At 34.1% G+C, this 20,215-nt stretch overlaps 2 protein-coding genes across 7 annotated transcripts; one reads left to right on the top strand and one right to left on the bottom strand.

The window, feature by feature from the left end:
* Positions 1–375: 375 nt before the first annotated feature.
* Positions 376–9,620, bottom strand: LOC123225715 (paired amphipathic helix protein Sin3-like 2). 6 transcript variants are annotated; one of them, XM_044649830.1, is made up of 25 exons: positions 9,274–9,619; positions 9,120–9,198; positions 8,496–8,744; positions 8,242–8,422; positions 8,059–8,157; positions 7,783–7,956; positions 7,414–7,705; positions 6,749–6,882; positions 6,333–6,408; positions 6,219–6,248; positions 5,817–6,007; positions 5,570–5,724; positions 5,178–5,305; positions 4,826–5,080; positions 3,376–4,089; positions 3,197–3,220; positions 3,099–3,163; positions 2,343–2,969; positions 2,150–2,247; positions 1,921–2,059; positions 1,683–1,835; positions 1,384–1,547; positions 1,134–1,245; positions 656–818; positions 376–571 (listed from the first exon to the last, which is right to left on the bottom strand). In XM_044649830.1, the coding sequence occupies exons 2-24, from the start codon at positions 9,194–9,196 to the stop codon at positions 693–695; spliced, it is 4,263 nt and encodes a 1,420-aa protein (XP_044505765.1). In that variant the 5' UTR covers positions 9,197–9,198; positions 9,274–9,619; the 3' UTR covers positions 376–571; positions 656–692. The 6 variants fall into 6 exon arrangements, with proteins under 6 accessions (XP_044505765.1, XP_044505762.1, XP_044505764.1 ...); XM_044649827.1 differs by having other exon boundaries at positions 376–607; positions 687–818; positions 3,099–3,220; positions 9,274–9,620; XM_044649829.1 differs by having other exon boundaries at positions 376–607; positions 721–818; positions 3,099–3,220; positions 9,274–9,620.
* Positions 9,621–14,557: 4,937 nt separating this feature from the next.
* LOC123225475 (inactive LRR receptor-like serine/threonine-protein kinase BIR2) lies at positions 14,558–16,717 on the top strand. The gene has a single exon (XM_044649430.1). The coding sequence runs from the start codon at positions 14,789–14,791 to the stop codon at positions 16,595–16,597; it is 1,809 nt and encodes a 602-aa protein (XP_044505365.1). The 5' UTR covers positions 14,558–14,788; the 3' UTR covers positions 16,598–16,717.
* The last annotated feature ends 3,498 nt before the right edge of the window (positions 16,718–20,215 follow it).

Genomic DNA, 20,215 nt, shown 5'->3' with positions numbered 1-20,215 from the left:
CTCCATTTAATTCCTTATTATGCTTTGTTACTATGAGAGAATTCAAAGTGAAATTGCTTCAAATTAAACTTAAAAATCAATGCTGAAGTTAAAATTTGACTCCCCAACAACCCTTTCTTCTCTTCCAATGTTATTTTTATCTTTTCCAATGTTACTATTCACTGGCTTAGGTGAGTCAGATTCAAACTATCCATTCTAAATTTGAACAAAATTCGAACCAACTCTTATTTGAGTTAAACTAAGTTGAAATCAAACCCCATTGGTACATTGTTTGAAGCATAAATAGAAATAATTGGCAAATGGTGAGAAGGGAAAGAGGGGCAATGAAGAAAGGCTTTATCATCATCTGTTTAAGGGAAAAAAAACAACCAAACATATCTTTAAAAAAATGTCCTTGTCATTACCATTATCGTACAGCCCTATTTACAGCTAATAATGGCTCCAATGCCGCTTATATTATAACCTTATCAAAGTATACTACATTCCTGAACCACCCTTCTTATAAGATGATACATGAAGGTTGTGCCACTTGAGCTTGCCTCTTTCTGGGCTTTGACTGCCTTGAAGACTTCTACAAGCATATGAAACAGTCTGTTTTTAGTATTTTCTGCATTGAAGAGAAGCAGTAAGTGTACAATAATGTCATGTTATCTACCTCGAGTGTGGAAGACCAAGGGCGAAGATACCAGAATTTATGAGGCGGACAAAAATCTGTGAAACCTTTCTATTCTTGCGAGATTTTGATATGAAGATCTGGTTCGCAACGTACTTCTTCTCTTGCGATAGAAGAAATCTTCAGTGTCCAGAACATACGTGATCTACCAGAAGAAATAGTGATCAGAGGAAAGTAAAACATTGTGAACAAAAACGAACAAAATACATATATGTGTGAATGAAAGGGAGAAATCTTATGTTGTGTTTCTATTTATCATTCAAAAAAAGGGTGGAAAATTTTGGTTTTGACAACAAAAGAAAGCCCTAAAATACTCAAGTAAGTTCTTGAATGCCCCAATGTATAGGGTTTTTGCAAATATTCCACAATAAGGAGCACTTATAAAATATGCATACTAAGTAAAGAGAAAACTAAGGAAAATTTTATAGCAAATAACATGATCTATGTGTGATCAGAATACCTTGTAAGAGTTGCAAGCTATCCTGCATTCAAGACCATTAACCAATTGAACATCTTCCATGGCCATGCATGTAGCAGAGGATTCATTTAGGCTAGCATATTTCCGCTTGTTTCTGCAAATTTCGGTAGAGGGATAATGGTACATACAAATTAAAACTTCAGAAATCTCTCCTCCAGTTTCACAGCTTAGAACTACGAAAAAGGGACTAAAACCATCTACAACTGAATTATGCAAACTGAAAATTGACTACCTCTGGAGTGCAATGCCATGTGGCTCTTTCTTGCCAGGAAAGGTCGACAAAAAATCATTAAGCAGATAAGCTGCAAAATTAGGATCCATGGAAACTGCAAATCCCTCAGGCTTTTCAATCACATTGTCCATCAGCTGGATAGCCAAACGTGATGGGTAAGATGACTGCAGAAACAAAATAAATAAGGAAGATTAACAGATGCTTCTGAGATGAAATAAAAACTATAAGCAAGAGTGTTTGAAGATGTGAGGAAAAAAGAAAAAAGTAGTGGGAGTAAGAATAACAGAAAAGTGCTTAACAAATTTCATTCGATATATGTTCTCCTCATGAAGGAAGACACGGGCATTTTCATGATAAACCGAATCAATTAGCTTCCCAGGTTTCCGCGATTTTTCATACTCATACAGTTGAAGGAGCTTATTGTCCATCTCATCAGCTGCAACGGTTTGAAGCTGCAGCAAGAACCACAATTCAATACCTAGGTAGGAAAACAGGTGGTAAAATAAGATAAATAGACAAAACTTTTAGGTAGCAAACCTGTTTACACAATCTATATAGTAACTTGTCTAAGGTAAATAACACATATGATTGATTTCCAATAATAGCTTGACATTCATCCTCAAACTTTGCATTATCAGAAGATCCATCAAGCAAGTTGTACAGTGCGGTCATGAATCTTCACAGCATTTAGAAAAATATGCATCAGTAACTTCAATACAGAAGGTACTAATAACTTAATAAGAACCAAAAAAGTTGGTTAGAACACCTAGCATAAAGATCTGGGCAACTTGCATCCTTAGCTCTCCGTTTCAATTCAGCAGTTGTTGAATTCGTCTTTGCTGATTGAATTCTTTCATATAGGGTCTGGAAAATTAAAAGACAGATAAGGAATTAAACACGTTTAAAAGCTCTATAAAATTAAATGAACTTATTAGGCACCAAAACAGTTGATTCCTTACTTGATGCAGCTTGAAAAGCACATAAAAATCATCATTTCCATAAAAAACTTGACAACCTTTCCTGTCTTCATCAAGTGAAGCTGCTGGTACATACTTTGCAAGAGGTTTAACTGACAAAAGAAAACATTCTGATAATGGCAATGACGTGCTGTCTCCTCCCACAAAATGCTGATCAGCCAACCCATCTGCTTCACCTTCACTCTCTGCCTTCTCATCAGCTTCATCACGTTCTGCATCTTCCTCCTCTTCATGCTCTTCCCTAAAGCACTCATCACCTGCAGACTCACTACCTGAGGCTTCATCACGAGCCTCAGAAGCATTTTCACTGTTCTCATCATCAGCATATGCATCATTTTCTCTTCCGGCATTCTGAGAACGTGATCCTTCTTCATTTCCAGCCTTATATTGCCTGCTTTCAACACCTTGTTTCACCGTAGGCATAGCCTTAATACCAGCATCTCCATAAACACCAAAATTATCCTCCTCAAAATCATCATTAGGAGATAATTCACCCTCTTCTTTTTCAACTTTGGAAGGCCCAACAGATTCTTCACAATATTTACTAACTTTAGCACCATCTCTAAAAACTCCATTCGCCATTAAAGCTAGTTTTGCAAGATCAACACCCTGAACCACAAAATAGATTTATACAACATTTTTATATTATTAAGCAATAAGAAAGACACTCTTATTAACTCAACTAATAATTACAGCACAAGTTGTGTTCTTAAAGTTGCCAAAACTCTAAAATTATACCTCTGGTGGAGGGACTGCATCAACAGCAGAGCTGAGTTTATGATCCTCACTAGTACCATCACCATGTCCAAAATGATCCTCACTAGTACCATCACCATGTCCAAAATGAGTTGCACCACATCCTTGAAATTCAAAATATTCTCAGTATTGCAGCATGATTGGAACACACAAAAATATATAATTATGTACAGTACAAAGAAAATCCTAGAAAAACTTGGAAACTTCAGTACAAAGAACACAAAGATAGTTATCATTTAATTAATCCTGAATAACAGACCTGAAGTCACTTCAACACCAGTGCTGCCATGAATATTTTCAGCACCAATTGCAAGTGATGCATTGGAATTTGCTGCTTGTTCACCAGAAGTAAGCTGCATGCTATATCCGTACTTTTTATCTGTAATTTCTACATCCTTACGCACTTTCTCCTGTTGAAGAGAACTAGAGGTCAGATCATCTCTACAGACACGATCCAAGTCCAAAGAACTTTCTTTGGCTAAAGTAATCCCGTTAGCCAGATTAGTTCTACTTATATTATTTAAATCCGCCGGAGTGTGTTCATCTTCATTTACGTTGGCAGAAGATTTTGGTTGCATGGAATTCACTACTGTACCATCAGGCCCAGGACAACTATTGGGCACAGGACTTCCATCACTTTCCACTATGCTTGAAGCACTGTTATTTGTAGCATGCCTACCTTTTCCAACACTATCAGCACCATCCACACCATTAGGTTGAGATGGAACACCAAGCATTGGTTCCAAGAAGGTAGTCCAAAGCTTCATAGCCTTATTCACCTGTTCCTTGGTTGAGTACATCTCTTCACATGAATAGCAAATAAGTTTATACAAATCTTCATGAATGCTCAGATCAGAGTATTCATATTCCAGGTGTGGAATTACAGGTTGCTGGTGACCAGCAGCAATAGCAGAAAGAACATTGTGCTCTGCCAACTTATTCTCTCTCAGCTCCTTAACTTCAGCCACCAAAGCTGCAAATGGAATTAGGACTTTGAGAAAAAATATCAAAGTGGAAACAATACATAGAAGCAATTCAAGGCATCCACTGTCAGCTATATTTCAGACAATTAAAGACTTCATGATGCTTCTATCAGTTAGAAATTGTTACATGTCCACAAATATTGCACAAACACTACAAACATAATTAAAACAAAACAGAGAAATTACATTTAACCCTGTAACTTTCAAAAAATACATTTAAATCTCTTATCTATTTATCAATTAACCCCACATTCAAAATCACAGGATAAAATTTTAGGGCTGTAAGTACAAAATTTGAAAATTTTAGAAGTTTACTGATATTTTGTTCGATTTGTGAGCTAGTGAGCTCACCAAGTCAACCTACAACAAGCTCGAGCTCAGCTTAAGAGCCAAACTTAAGTCACTCAAGCTCAGCTTGACAATATTTGACCCAGCCCGACTTGATACAAGTCAAGCTGCAAGCAAATCGCAGGCAGCTTAGCTCATTTACACCCCTAGTTCCAATGCAAATTAGCGATAATCACATAATATCTCATTGCTCAAATTTAGAGTTTTGACTTGAAGCAATGCACGGCAACATAATAGTATGTCCATGCTCTGAATATTTTTTAGCAATGCAATGTGTAAGTTTACATCAGAAAAATCACCCAACAATATAAGCAAATATTTGAGTGAGCACATAGTACTAACAAAAAACCTTTAACTCGGCCATAAAATTCAACTTACATTTTGTGCTCAAGTTCTTTGAATCTTGCTGCTTGAAGTAGAAACTGCGATGATCAAGTGATTTGTAATGGTTTTTTGCATATATTTCAGACCAGACCTTGTTAAAATCAGACCGACACCGAGTCCATTCATCTTGTTTCTGCTTCAGACGAGTTAAGATAACTGGTAGAGCAAGAGCTGGATTTTTGCGCAATATGTCCATCACATCAAGACCATGATCACAATACAAGCGCTCAATGCACCTTAAATTTAGAGCTGAAAAACAACAGAAATCAGAGAGAGAGTAGGAAAGAAAATCAATGTCAGGCTACAGGAATTAAATTGTAATTCAAAAATCAGATATATTACAAACCATTAAAGTATTCCTTTATATGGAAGGGGGCCTCCAGATTGATTTTATTTTCATTGATGAGAGTCAACAATTCTTCTGCATGCTTAGCAGTTGAGCTCACAGATTCTAACAGCATATCCAGCTCAAATCTAAAATCATAATAACAATATCAAATCACTTACCAAAATGGGAAAAATCATGATATCCGATTCCATCAGTGACCAAGAAAAATGGTTATACTTCCAATGACGCAAGAATTGAACAATAAAAGAGATAATCATAGTGTATAAACAGTAAGTACATAATATAAAAAATCTTCTACTTAGGAATCCCCATTCTTACACAATCATATAAACAAATGTCAAGCAAAGAGATACCAAAAATACCAAATCCCAGAATCATGTGGTCCGTACCTGTCATCTTCACATCTGAACAAGCTTTCTTCGTATTGGTTTCTGCGCATATGTTTAAAAGAGTAATCCTCACTTCCTGAAGTCACAGAGACCCAGTGATCATTCAGCACTTGAGCACCAAGCTCTGATCTCTGGCTAGCAGAAGGTATTGGATACTGCATGGTGACAAACACCAAAAATCAGTAGTGAAGAAATTGACAAAAAAAGAAAAACTTCAAACAAAAAATACAACACAGAACTTCCATACATCATCTGGTAGAAGCCGATAGCTTGGTGTACATCGTTGACAGTTAGAAAGGTCAAGCTCTTGAATTGATTTTGCATAATACTTTTCCCTGTATCTATTTTCTTTAGCTACTTCATTTTCTTGTTTCTGTTCTCTTTCTTTGTCCTCTACCTTCAAAGCCCTAGATACACGCCCATCACTAGACAGTGATTCTATAATCAAAAAGTAAACAGTATCAGAATATAAAACTTACTGCAAAAAGGAAGAAGAAAATGAAGAAAAAGTCATTAGATATCATCAAACAGCTTATACTACATCAAGTACAGAACAAACTATGAATTGATTTACAGCTTATTTAAGAAAACCTATCAAGATAATAATGAAGAGAAAAATAATAAAAAGCATATGGAACATTTTACATACTTTTGCTCATCACACCAGCGAGGAACCCATCTGCAAGAATTGATCAGAAACAACTTTAACAAAAAAAGAATATAGAGCAAACAGCTTCTGCTACTAATAATTTTCAACAATTACCAATATTCTCACAATGCTCAAAGAAATGATTGAACTCAGCCATAAGATCTGGATACTTTCCAAGTAAATCAGTAACCTAAATGAAAAGACATTTAAGATAACATTAAATCATAGAAGTGACAGTGGACTCTGGTTAAAGGTTAAAAATGAAATTCTTTAAAAAAACACTTCTCTAACAAAAAGAATAGAAGCATAAAATGATAGTCCAACAGAGGTTTTACAGAATATCAATCCCATCATAAATCAAATTGTATTCCAACTATCACATATAAAGTGATTAAATGAACAGATCATAACACTGAAAAGGGCAAGAGCAGATAGCAAAATATACACATTAAGGGCCACTATGAGGAAGAATAGATTATTTTAAGCTACTTTAAAAGACTGAGATAAACAGCAGACAGCTTAGCACATACCAAATTTTGTAGATCATTCCTTTTGATGATTCCATTGTTAAAAATATGGAGACACTTTAAGAATGCTTGGTAATCATCTGAACACAACTTCTCCTTAACTTTGTCGCAGAAAATGAACCCTTGGCTGTACATACCTGACACAGTAATTAGGCGGACATTAGAACAACAAAGAAACCAACATATGAAAAGCTATAAAAAAAAAATTAATAAAATCTGAGAATCATAAATTCCAAAAGGCTGGCTTGCAATGACATGCTATGTATCATCCATAAAAAAGGCTACATAGGAAGCACAAGTTCCTTTTCCTTGGATAAGGAATTAGGCTAGTGATGGAACAAATACTGGCATCTGCATAACTTAAACAATAACTGATTTTGTTGAATATATCAAGATTCAGCTAATAGTTGACTAGCAAATAAATTATTTTTACTGAGGTGAACATAAATCATAAACATGCAATATGCAGATTTTAAGTTTCTTCCTGTTTGACAGCTATTTGTGACATTAACAAGATAACTGAGTTTTTTAATAAAACGAAAGAAGTTCTCCACCCACATGCCAGAAAATAAATAGACGTACACAACCCAGCCAAAAGCAATATACTAAAAAACGCTTAAGAGAATATACATCAGCACTTGGTGCATCAAACAGCATAATTAACTCACTCTTCAAGGAGTCTTTGTCATCATAAGAAGCAAAATTAGAATTTGCTCCAAAACCTTCAACTTTCCTGGAGGGCTTCTTTTTGTCAGAAAAACGTTGCGAGTTAAAGTCCCTATGGTTATCGTGCTCCGTTTCTCTATCATCTTGATCATGGTTTCTCCTATTATTTTCTTTTTCTGCATGCTTCCTCTGCTCCTTTTGCAATTTCATCACCACTTTGTCACCCTCCATCCCAGGGTGATCAACACCAAGATCACGATCATGGGAGTTAATATATCTATCTTGACGACATTGCTGAAAAAATAAAAATTAATTAGCTCACCAATAAAGAATCCCCTAATAGAATATGCAGGAAAAAGAAGTATGATTACCTTGTCCACATGCATTTGCCGCAAAGCAGGAATGCCAGAGCTTCGTTCATTGCCACGCTGTGTTGAATTTCGGGCATGTGGTACTTGATAAGTTAAAGATGTTGCAGATGTATCCGGTAAAAATCTGGTGAATTCCTCGAGAAGATCTATGTGGTCCTCAAAAAGTGCAGCAACCTGTTGAATGATTGATTAGATACAATTAAGAGCAAAATAGATATTAGGCAATAACAAAAAATGAAAAATACAATTGGCATAGATAGGTAATTATAAATTTACCTCGCTGTAGACCTCATTTATATCTCTGTGCTCTTTCCTATACATATTCAGAATTTCCAAGAATGACTTATAGACATGTTCATCATTTTGGAAACGTTTCTGTAAGAACAAAAATCATTAATCAAAAACATAGAAAACCAACATTTTCATTTCAAAATTAAGATCAGGGGACAACATTTTCACCTTTATCTTGTTTACAAAACTGATTGCTTCTTCAAATTCAACAGTTTTCTTTGGTGGAGCATCGTCCTCATCAAGGGTTATTTCATATCCCTTTGGCAAGAATGTGTTAAATCCAAAAATTAAGTTGTTGTGTCCTCTAAACAAATCCTTCACCCTTGCAATGACACCAGCAGTGTCGGTTCTGCAGCACAGAAAGTTAAAGGCAGCATCTTCATTTGTCACTTGAAAAAGCTCAGCTCAAGAATAAGTAGTACCTCTGAGCCTTGAAATCTTTCATGACTTCTAGGAACAAATCATATTTTTCCCTTTGGTCTTGAAACATGTCCTTAACCTCCTTGAGATAGGTCAAGGCATCATTTGTTGTAAGTTTCGGTGATGCACCAACTCCCACAGCTGCTGGCGCTGCTCCTAATCCTACCACTCCTCTCCCTCCACCTCCATTGCCACCACTGCTGCCACCGCCAACAGCCCCTCCTGCCCCAGGCAGATTTGATTGCACATAGCTTCAGAACAAAAGAAAATAACAAAAACTCATAAACTAAATTAACCAAAAAGAACAAACACCTAAATAACAACAAATATTCTGATTAAAACAACTTTCTACAACCACCCATCTGGCTCCTCATCATACATACAAAACTTTACAATTCTAGCTAAACCCCAGCTCCCTTCTTCAATGATCCAGCACTCACAAAAACCGAAACAAAAAAAAAAAAAAAAAAAAAAACCCGAAAACACCCAACTCGCAAACAGTTGTACGCAAGAATTAGTAATTACAAGCAAAATGACAAACGACATAAATTTCATATCTATCATGATCAGAAACATAAAAACACCGCAAAGAAAAAAAGGCGACAATTCATGCTAAACAAACTTACGATTCCCCGCGAGAAGTACCAAAGGGCCGCTTAAATTGTGCACTCCCACCAAAAAGATCCTCTCGTATTCGCTTCATTACTATACAGACAAAATAGATTAACAAATGCAAAACCAAAAAAAAATAAAATAAAATAAAATACAATGAAAACTTACGGTTCTCTCAACAGTAAAAAAAATGTGAAGATCCTTCAAAACAAAACAAAAAAAAAAAAAACAGTGTTGTAGTTTGCTGGGGTTTCAATTTCAAAGAAAGAAAAGAAAATAGATTTAGTTTTGATTTTGAAGAGACAGAAAGAGAAAGAGAGGAAATTTAAGAGGGTCTGTTCTGTGTGCATGGGACTAAAATAAAAGTATGAAAATATAGTTTTGTAATTTATATGCAGTCAAAATATGAGAGGATTCGAAAATAGTGGTGTGATGTTTGAGATAGCTAGAGTTTCCTGAGAAGGTCGATGTTTATGTTATGTGCTAATTTTGGAAGGATCTTCTCTTAACGTTAGGAGTCAAAGGAGGAGGAGTTTGTTTTGTTTTTATAAAATGAAGGGAGTTTGAGGGAATTTGCTATCAAATTTAAACTCCTCCTCAATTTTGAAAATTATTATTATTATTATTTTTTTGAATAAATCTTAAATTGAGTTTTGTTTTGTTTTGTTTTGTTAGTAAACAAAAATCTAGTATTCATTTTCAGTAATAATTAATTAATTAATTAATTAATGTTTCTATTTCAATTTTTTTAATTATAGCATAATTTTATGGATAAAATCAAACAAAAACTTTTAAGGAAGAAAATATGAGGAAACCCCAAGAAAAGCTTTCAAATTTATTCAAATTTATTATTATTATTTTTTTAATTGTGGGAATCACAATAAATAAATTTTTTCATCATCCTTTTATAATGACTACTATGATTAGGAATATAATTATTGACTTGTAAAGACAACTTAAAAAAAAAAAAAAAAAACTACTCAATGGGCTTGGGTTAGGCTGTTCTGTTCTCAATCTAACCCAAAGCCCAAACATGAGGAGAAACTTGATTGAACCCAATATGAATTTTAATTCAATTCAGATCAAATTTGAATAAGATATAACTGAAAATTAATTTGAATAAAAAAAGTTAACTCGATATTGACAAATTGAAACTTAAACTCAAATAAATTTATTTAACTTTGCTCAAACTTAATCTTAATTTATTTATAAAAACAAATCTAATCACTAACTTAAACTTGATTCAAGATTAAATAACTTAAATCAAATTCAAACATCCTAATGTATAGACTTGGGTTAACTTAGGATGGTCCATTGGCATTGTGGACAGTATATCATTCATCAAACAATCATACTGATGCAAACTAAACAAGAAGAACAAGGAGAATCGGGTGTGGAAGTGGAGATGAATATGAGAGTTGAATGACATCATTGGAATTACATAATGCATGTATTAGCAGAGTGATGTCGTTTTGTATAAATGAAACGTTATGTGTGATTAGTATATACAGTGTACGCGCGGAAAAAGTGGTTAGACGATTTCATTCATCAAGATTCTGTTTCTCTCTTCCTCTGTAATTCTCAACCCTATCTCACTCTTAATTCTCGTCTCAATTTCTCATATCTGCTTGAAACCATAGAACCATCGGCATCATATACATTCAGATTTGAGGATGAGAATTGATAGAATTGAGTTTTATAAGAAGATCAAAATATAAAGAACTTTCAGTATAATAGTTTGGACTTGATTGAGTGGATCCAATTGTATAAATATTATATCAATTGATTTATAATAATTCAGATTTGTTTTTGAATTTCATGTAATTATTCTTCATTCATAATGTATCTATTGACTCAAATCTTATGAACTATAACAAAACTCTTATATGGTATTTAGTGTGTCGGTTTGGTATTGATTAATTGGTGCACATGAGAAGTACTTGCAATAGAATTGAGTTTAATCAAACGATCGAGGGGTCTGGTCTGGTACTCTTCGTATAACTAATTTCAGTGTCTTGATTTAAAAACTTAATTATAAGTGTATCGTGCGTAGAAGTTTTTCTTCTAATAATGAGTCCAAGAAGTTCTGTAGGTCATGTTGCCCATCTCGGTTATTGCTTCTACTAGTTTGTGTGTGGTGGATTTGGACTAGTGCAAGACACATAATTTCAACGAGTTGTTAATTTAGGCGTCTTGGTACCTTTAATCCCAAAGTTTTGGAGACATTCATGGAAGATTTCCTTTGTTGTTGAGATATGATTGTTGTTTTGTAAATAATCAGAAGGCAAACAAGATGTACTTAATAGGTAAAAATTATAAAACATTATGTAATTGAAAAAAAAAAACTATTTCAATCAAAGGTGTTTTCATGGAGTTCCTTACACAGATGAAATACAATTTACACTTTTAAATATAGAAACCCACGAGAGGTTGAGATGGTTAGATGAAAATTATTTTTTGGGGCTCAGTATGAATGAGTCACTACAGGCCTACTTTGTTAAGGTGAGGTCAACCAATTAATGGGTCGTTCTCGTGCTCTAGTTCTATAATAATGGACAAGGGCATAAATTTATTAGACAATAAGAAGAAGAATACATTTAATTATTTAGGGGAACATGCTTGGGAGGGACATTGCATTATTTTTGTTATTTATTTATTGAATTATTTAGTGCATATAATATAACATAACAGAATAGGGATAATAGCTGGTGTAGCTGCGCGACATTCTAACAAGTAGTGTGGATGAGATTCTATTTTTTGTAGTTATGTATCAATCTCCACCATTTATGACTTGAATGAGACCTTCATCTGCTTTCCTCAATTTACTTTGGATTTATACTGAATGTTTGTTATATGTGAGCTGCCTTTTCTGGGGCTTTGATGTATTCTTTAAACAACTTTCTTCTTTGTATAACAAAAGAAAAGTTAAATAAACAACTCAGCATTATGCTGTGCTTGATGTTTATGGAGTCGTGTTATTCTTGATCATTCTGCTGCACTTGATCCCTCAGAATTTGGAGTATTGAATGAAAATACTCGGAGATGATGAGAAGCAACTTTGTTCAGAGGATCAGCTAAAACAGCTCAGGCACCCGAATCTGTCACCCCTTTAGGGGTATTTTGTTGTCAATTTGTGATGGAACTTTACATTCTTTGTTACGTGGAGGAAGTAATATTGAACTGGACTGGCCAATTTGATATAAGGTTGGTTGTATTGCAGCCAGAGGTCTAGCTTGCCTGCACCAGAACTTCTTATGGACGGATTGTCCAAGCTTCTGAATTACTCGAGCGAATTTGGTCACACTGCTTCAATAGAGGGAGAGTTACATGGATTTGGGGCGGTGCTTATGGACTCGGTTATAGGGCAAAAGCCACTAGATATTAGTATTCATGAACAACAATTTGAGGGAAATGCTGTTATACAGTTGTGTCACACGATGAACTTATCAAATTGTGGGTTCCTAAATTTCAACAAATTCATTTGTTTCAACTTTGGAGGCAGCAAAATTCCTCACAATGATGATTGAGAGCATTAAGTCTTAGATAGAATAGTGTGGTGACAATAAAAATGCACAAATATTCAACTTAAGAATACAAGTATTTGCGCAAAAAACTTTAACATTAAAAAAACTATTAAATAACAATGGATAAATAGAGAAGATTACAAATGAGGAAGAGATGTCTTTGTTCAAACTTTTAATGTTGACTCATTTTATTTTACAGCACACACACTATCTTTTACATAAATTTTAATATAACTTTTATATTCAAACTTTAATTAATAGATATTTGATATTTATACATATTAGTTATATTTTAACAACAAATCATATTAGTTCTTTTTAATTAGACTAACAAGTAGATAAAGTCTTAACTATTGCATTTATTTAAAGTGTATTAAAAAAGTCAAAATTAGGTCTATCGAACAATTCATTTGACACTACTATTATTATATATCTTCTTAAAATTTCATCTTTCAAAATTCATATTTCTTGAATTCAAGTAATCTCTTATAAAATTTGAGTCTATGTAACATATATAAATGATCGAATAATATGATATTCTCATGTAATCTAGGATCCTTTTTAAGTAAAGTAAAGTAAAGTCCATTATTTTAAAATTTTTCTTTTAGCAAAAGTAAGAATGAAGCATTAGGCTCAAAATTTTGTGGTTGTTGCACATACTGTGTTACCCACTCAAATTGTGGTGCAAGCAAGCAAGCACCCAAAAAAGTCCTGTGTTATTCTTCTAATGAGTTGGCAAAATTCCATTGGAGATTTTCTTTGTGGGAAGTTGCTTTCAATGTAAGATTGAGCCTTCTTAACTTCCATGTTGATATTAACTTTGACCACACCAAACCCTTCCTGAATCCCACCTATTTCACCTTTTGGACAACACAAGATTCTGACATTAAGGAGAATCAATAAATCACTGCCATTTTAATCCACTTTTTAACAAACAAAGGATTATTATCATGTTTCTCTAAGATTTTAACTTAATTTAACTGATTTATTTGATATATTTAATTATTTCAAACCTTATATGAGAATATTACAAATATATTTTATAGTTTTTTTTTTTTTTAACCAAACATTGTGTGTTGGATCTAATCAACCGATGCTATAATAATAACAACAACAAGGGATCACTCTTTGGTCCTCATGTTCCTGGTCATACAAATCATTATACATAGACGATAAACCCAAACCTTCCACTTTGAAATGAAAAAGATGAGTGACATTTTAGCAAATTATGCATGCACACCCATATCCCAAAAATTTGATTGGTTCGTCATCAAAAGCAAAATCCCAATAGATAAAATTAAAATAATGTAATAAGCATAAATAAATACATACATACATATTTAGTGCACCATCCAACTAGCCTTTTTTCGAGGCCCGCCCTTGCCACTCACAACTTTAAATTCTTAAGCACTTACAAATCCTTCTACACAAAACATAGAATTGTTTGTATTTTCATCCTTGTGATTTCAATTACTACTAGTTAAGAATACTTGTTTGAAATGCTGACATTCTGATCTTTTGACTTGACATGCCATTAGTTGACTGTGTCTCGGCAAAAATTATACTAAAATTATAAATTTCTAAACAAATCTCATCTCAATAAAGTATAAAAAAAAAATATTAAGTATATTTTGATATCTCATATGGCTTTGAAATGTTAAAATTATGTTACTTAAATAATCCATAAACTCATGAACTATCAAAACACATTGACAATATCTTGACTGTAGAATCGAATGTTAAAAAAAATGGTGCAAATACTTTTCCTGTCAAGTCAAAAGTCTGAGATTCTAAATCTCAAATGAGCAGCCTTTACTGTAATAGACAAAAAACCACAGGATGAGAATAGAATTCTCTCCTCTAGAACAATGTCTCTTTATGGTCAAAGAAGCTCCAATTATCAATCATACTCTCACCATTGACCACTACTGAAAAAATAATAAAAGCACTTCCCACAAAAGCTAGAATCAAATAAATAAAAAACAAAATTTTCATTCAATTCTACTTGTAAATTTTCTCTGAAGTTTCAATACACATTTTTCAGTACAAAATATCCCTTCATTAGATCATTCCAAACATTTTTTTAGCCAAAACATTAGATTATATGTGATGATATTGTGACTTAGTTACGCAAAATTTGATTATAACTTTTGGCCACCATGAGGGGTGTATGTGCAACGTTTTTAATAATTTTGATGGCAACACAGATGAGTTTTTCATGTTTTGTATCATCAGCTGTTGCTGAAGATGACATTAAGTGCCTGGAAGGTGTCAAGAATTCACTTAAAGATCCCCAGGGGAAGCTGAGTTCATGGAGTTTTGCAAACTCATCAATTGGTTTCATATGCAAGTTTGTTGGAGTTTCATGTTGGAATGACAGAGAAAATCGGATACTAAACCTGGAGCTTCGAGAAATGAAACTGTCAGGACAATTTCCTGAGTCTTTAAAGTACTGTCAAAGCATGCAAAAGTTGGATCTTTCAGCTAATGATTTGTCTGGTACAATTCCTGCTCAAATTTGTACATGGTTACCTTATATTGTCACTCTTGATCTTTCAAATAATGATCTTTCGGGCTCTATTCCCCCTGATCTTGGAAACTGTACTTATTTGAACAGTTTGATTCTTTCAAATAATCATCTTTCAGGAAGTATACCGTATGAGTTGTCTAAGTTAGGTAGGCTTAAGAAATTTTCTGTAGCTGATAATGAACTTTCAGGAACTGTTCCTTCTAATTTTGAGGCATTTGATAAGGGTGATTTTGAGGGAAATAATGGACTTTGTGGGGGGCCTTTAGATAAGTGTGGTAAGTTGAGTAAGAAGAATCTTGCAATTATAATTGCTGCTGGTGTGTTTGGTGCTGCAGCCTCTTTGTTGTTAGGCTTTGGGCTGTGGTGGTGGTACCATTTGAGATGTGTTAGGAGAACGAAGAGGAGGCATGGATTTGGAAGAGATGATGATAGTCGGTGGGCTGAGAAATTGAGTGCTCATAAGCTTGTTCAAGTTTCATTGTTTCAGAAACCACTTGTCAAGGTTAAATTAGCTGATTTAATGGCAGCTACAAACAATTTCAGTGCTGAAAATATTATAATTTCAACAAGGACAGGGACTACTTATAAGGCCATGCTTCCTGATGGTTCTGTGCTTGCAGTGAAGCGTCTGAACACTTGTAAACTCGGGGAGAAGCATTTTTGTTCGGAGATGAATCGATTAGGACAGCTGAGGCATCCAAATCTGGCACCTCTTCTGGGGTTTTGTATTGCAGAAGATGAGAAGCTCTTGGTTTATAAGTACATGTCTAATGGAACTTTGCATTCATTGTTGCACAGAACTGGTACTGAAATGGATTGGCCAACCAGATTAAAGATCGGTTTGGGGGCAGCTAGAGGTCTAGCTTGGCTTCACCATGGATGCCAGCCCCCAAACCTGCATCAGAACATATGCTCAAATGTGATTCTTGTCGATGAGGACTTTGATGCACGAATAATGGATATTGGATTGGCTAAGCTAATGACATCCTCAGATGAGAGCAGTTTTGTCAATGGGGATCTGGGTGAATTAGGCTACATAGCTCCAGAGCTTCCTACCACTTTGGTGGCTTCCCTGAAAGGGGATGTATATGGACTTGGGGTTGTGCTTCTGGAGTTGGTTACCAGGCAAAAACCACTCCAAGTTAGTACAGCTGAGGAAGGATCTAAGCTCAGCTTAGTGGATTGGGTCACACAGATGTCTACATCAGGTGGAATCAAGGATGCTGTTGACAAGGCCATCTGTGGAAAGGGATATGATGAGGAAATTAGGCAGTTTCTGAATATTGCTTGTAGTTGTGTGGTTTCTAGGCCTAAGGACAGATTGTCTATGTACCAGGCTTACCAATCATTGAACAGCATAGCTGAGAAATATGTTTCCTCACACAGGTATGATGAATTTCCACTCATTTTTGTCGGGCAAGATACTGATACAACATGAAGAAGCATTTTGTCATGCAGAAGGCTGTTGTATATTCCTTATTTGTTATATATATAGCTGTATGATACAATGAACTGATCAAACTATAGGTTCTTGAATGCTAAGTAATCTATTTTTCTCTGTCTTACTATGAACAGTTTCTGATTTTCCAACAAATTCTTCTATGCCCCTTCCCCCCTTTGCACCCCTAAAAAAAAATTGTCTTAGATTTTTTATATGATAGCTATTAAGTTTGGATTTGATATGGGTTGAGTTTGAACAAGACTCACCTCGAAATCTGCTCGAATCCAAAAGAGCAGTTTTTCAAAACTAATCTCTTTTGAGCTATTTTTTTGGTAAAGCAGCAGATTCAAACAAACATTGACAGTGATTTTTGTGTCAGCACCAACAAGCACTTCAGTGCATATCTTGTTTGCTTCAAAAATAGCCTAACTCAGAGTGGCCAAGACTCTACTGCTGGACATACTGTCACCTTCATGGACAGTCAAGTTGATTATTCCAAAACTTTATTTCCGAATCCACTAGGCACTAGCTTTGCTTGACTTTTTCTCTTTAAATAATTTCCAAATTATATAAAGAAGCAGAAAATAACGCCACCACCACCATTTGACTGTTTAAATTTTTATAATTTTATGGCCTTTAACATATATCTTCAAACATACATTAAAACATGTTATTGTTGAAAATTTTATACCTAACATGAGTCAATAGTATTAGACCAATATGAATTTATTGTCTCACTCTGTCTCGCAAGACATTTTTTAAAGTCAAAACTATTAAATTAATGAAATATAAAACAGAGAATGCATTATTTTGTTAGCTTATAAGAATATGATCTAAACTTTTTATCAAATTTATTAGAAAAAGCCTATTTGGGCTAATGGAGCATAACCAACTGGAAAACAGTCAAAATAGTTAATGCAATTACAATGACCTAAAATCTTGCATTTTTTGTTCAATGTAACCATAATTCAGTAACAATTGCAATGGTTAAGTTGCTTGGATGGGTTCAAAGAAATAGAGAACAAAACAAAGGCAATTATCTAAAATATAGTCTAGTGTTTCATAAAGAAGCACTTGAGAGAGAAGTACTTTATTATAAACAAAAAGCACTTTTACTCAAAAGGGTTTTCTACAAAATTTACAAGCAACACATTTTTAAGCATTGATGATGTTACTTTGAAACAAAAAGAAGTGCACGAGATGGCAATATGTCTCCCATACCATTCAACAAAAATTTTACTTTGGACCATTCAAAATCAAACCAGAAAAAGAAGTAAAAGAAAAGTGAAAGTAAAAGCAATCAACCGAAATGGAGACAGAGACCATTACCCCTAAACAAATCCTTCTCTGATTTTCCTCCATCACAACCATTTCAATTTTTACAAGGGCTAGACGACATCAATGCAAACTCAGGCATGTTTGAGTAGAGATAACCCCAGCTCAAAAATCGAGCCAATTGGACTTAATTTAGTCTTCATCATATTCAACAAGTTTTCTTCTTTTCTTATTTCTTTTTCAGCAATTCTTTTTTCTCATGAATTCATCTATGGTGACTTATTTTTTTTTCCAATGACTTCTCCAACAAATTTATGGCTCAATCTTGAATTGGTCATTCCAAGTTCAAACCAAGCCTGAGTTGGTTTTGTTGAGCTTTAATCCGTCTCATACTTATAATATCATACTATAACTGGATTGTATAAACCAACATATCATTTGAAATGGAAATTTTAAGATACACTGTTAGGAATGTGGAGCATTCTTCTAAACTGATAAATAAAATAAATTTTTTTTTTAAATTTTACTGGGAGAATTTATCCAAATTAATTAGATAAATAAATTCAAGATAAAATGAGTATACCTTCCAACACTACATATGATAAATCAGGATCTCGTTATTGCAGACAACTATTTCTTTATAGAATTTTCAAAGATACATTAAAAATATTAATGTATCTCGAGAATCGGGCAGCTTTGGTTATCGGATTATGCTTTAGCTGTTCGTTGAGCACAAGACATGCCAGCATAAAATCAGAAAACCGATCCCGTAAATTAATCATAAAATATTATCAATTTATACATTCTATAAACCTACCCTCATCTCCTATCTTCATGGATTTTGGTTCCGGCTCTGATAAATTGAAGTTTCAGTACGTTGATCTTGAGATCGATGGTTTGCCAGCATTGCCACATAGGAACTTACCTTCCAACCAATCCTTTTCTTCTTTGTTGTGATTATTATTATTATTATTTTAACTTTTGTATAAAGTGAAATCAAAATTTCCATCAAAAAATCCCTCACAAAATATTGATAAGGAACAAGCAAATGCTAGTGGGTCACTTTTAAAATTTGATTTTGTACTTGTTCACATGTGCAGGGAAGCTGTTCTGGTTCTTTCAATACCCCGTGAATCCTTTACAATTTCATACAGTCACTCAACTCAAAACACTAAAACTTTGATCTTTCAATACCTTTAACCAGTAATTAAAAGCAGAGGTGGATTCAATCTAAGTTAGTTCAGTTCAAATAAATCAATCTTGAGTTAGAATTCCAATTTAATCCATGATCAGCCTGTTTGTCTATCCGTGATACTATTTATCTTGTCGATAACATTATTCGACCATCTGATATTGTTTACTCCATTGATACCTCTCCAGTGACATTGTGTATCAGTTCAAACAAATTTGAACTTAAACTAGGTATTATAGATTTAATCTAAGCTCAACTAGACCCTAGGCCTGACTTGGCTCAGATTGAATCCACCCCTATTTACAAACACTATATAAGATTGGGGCATGCAACAACCTGGTTACTAGCAATTGGGAAAAAAAGAAGAAAATTGAGAACAGCCTCAAGCCTCCATTTGCAAATCCTTGCCATAACATGGTTTTAGTGCAACACATCTCAACTTGAAGATCTGATAAGGGCTGATAAATCACTTAAAATATTAGAATTCTTGTACTCCTAAACTCTATCCACACTCAGATTTTGCCTGGCGGTTCTCTAGACTTCACTGCTCTCCTGAAGAAACATTTGACCAGAAGATCAATAAGATAAATAGATCCAACAGTTTACAAGGATTCAGATATATGCATCTCATAGTATGGTAGAACTTTTTCTATGATGTTGATTCAACTTCCCATTTTATCCTTAAACCAGAAAGTGCATTTCACAAAGTAGTTAGATCACATTATTAGTAAAGTGCAAACCTTTTTCCAGAAAGGAGTTTCATTTTAGAATATTATAAAGACTTTAAAGGTTCATTATGATGTCTGTTAATTTGTTGAGGAGATTAGTTACATGGCACAGTAGATCTTTCTATGTGGAAAGAAAATATTTTCCTCCCTCCATCAACATATCTAAAGTGGTCAAGTCCTTTCCCCAATGTCTTGATTTCAACCTCATCAAAATAAGAGAAAGATTGATACTTAAAGAGGCTTTAGTTAAAGACTAATGAGTAAAACCATTATCTGCTTCCATATATTTCAAATGAGTTTATAATGTTTCTTCTACTTGCTCACATATTATTTTCTTTATCTAATACACTCATGCCCCCACATGACCCCTCAAAAAAGGAAAGTACAAAGATCTCCTTGTTTCATCATAGAGGCTTGAGG

The sequence above is a fragment of the Mangifera indica genome, chromosome 9 (genome assembly GCF_011075055.1).
Source record: "Mangifera indica cultivar Alphonso chromosome 9, CATAS_Mindica_2.1, whole genome shotgun sequence".
Lineage (NCBI taxonomy): Eukaryota > Viridiplantae > Streptophyta > Magnoliopsida > Sapindales > Anacardiaceae > Mangifera > Mangifera indica.
Note: the sequence above shows the minus strand (reverse complement) of the source record. Positions and strands in the feature narration are given on the sequence as shown.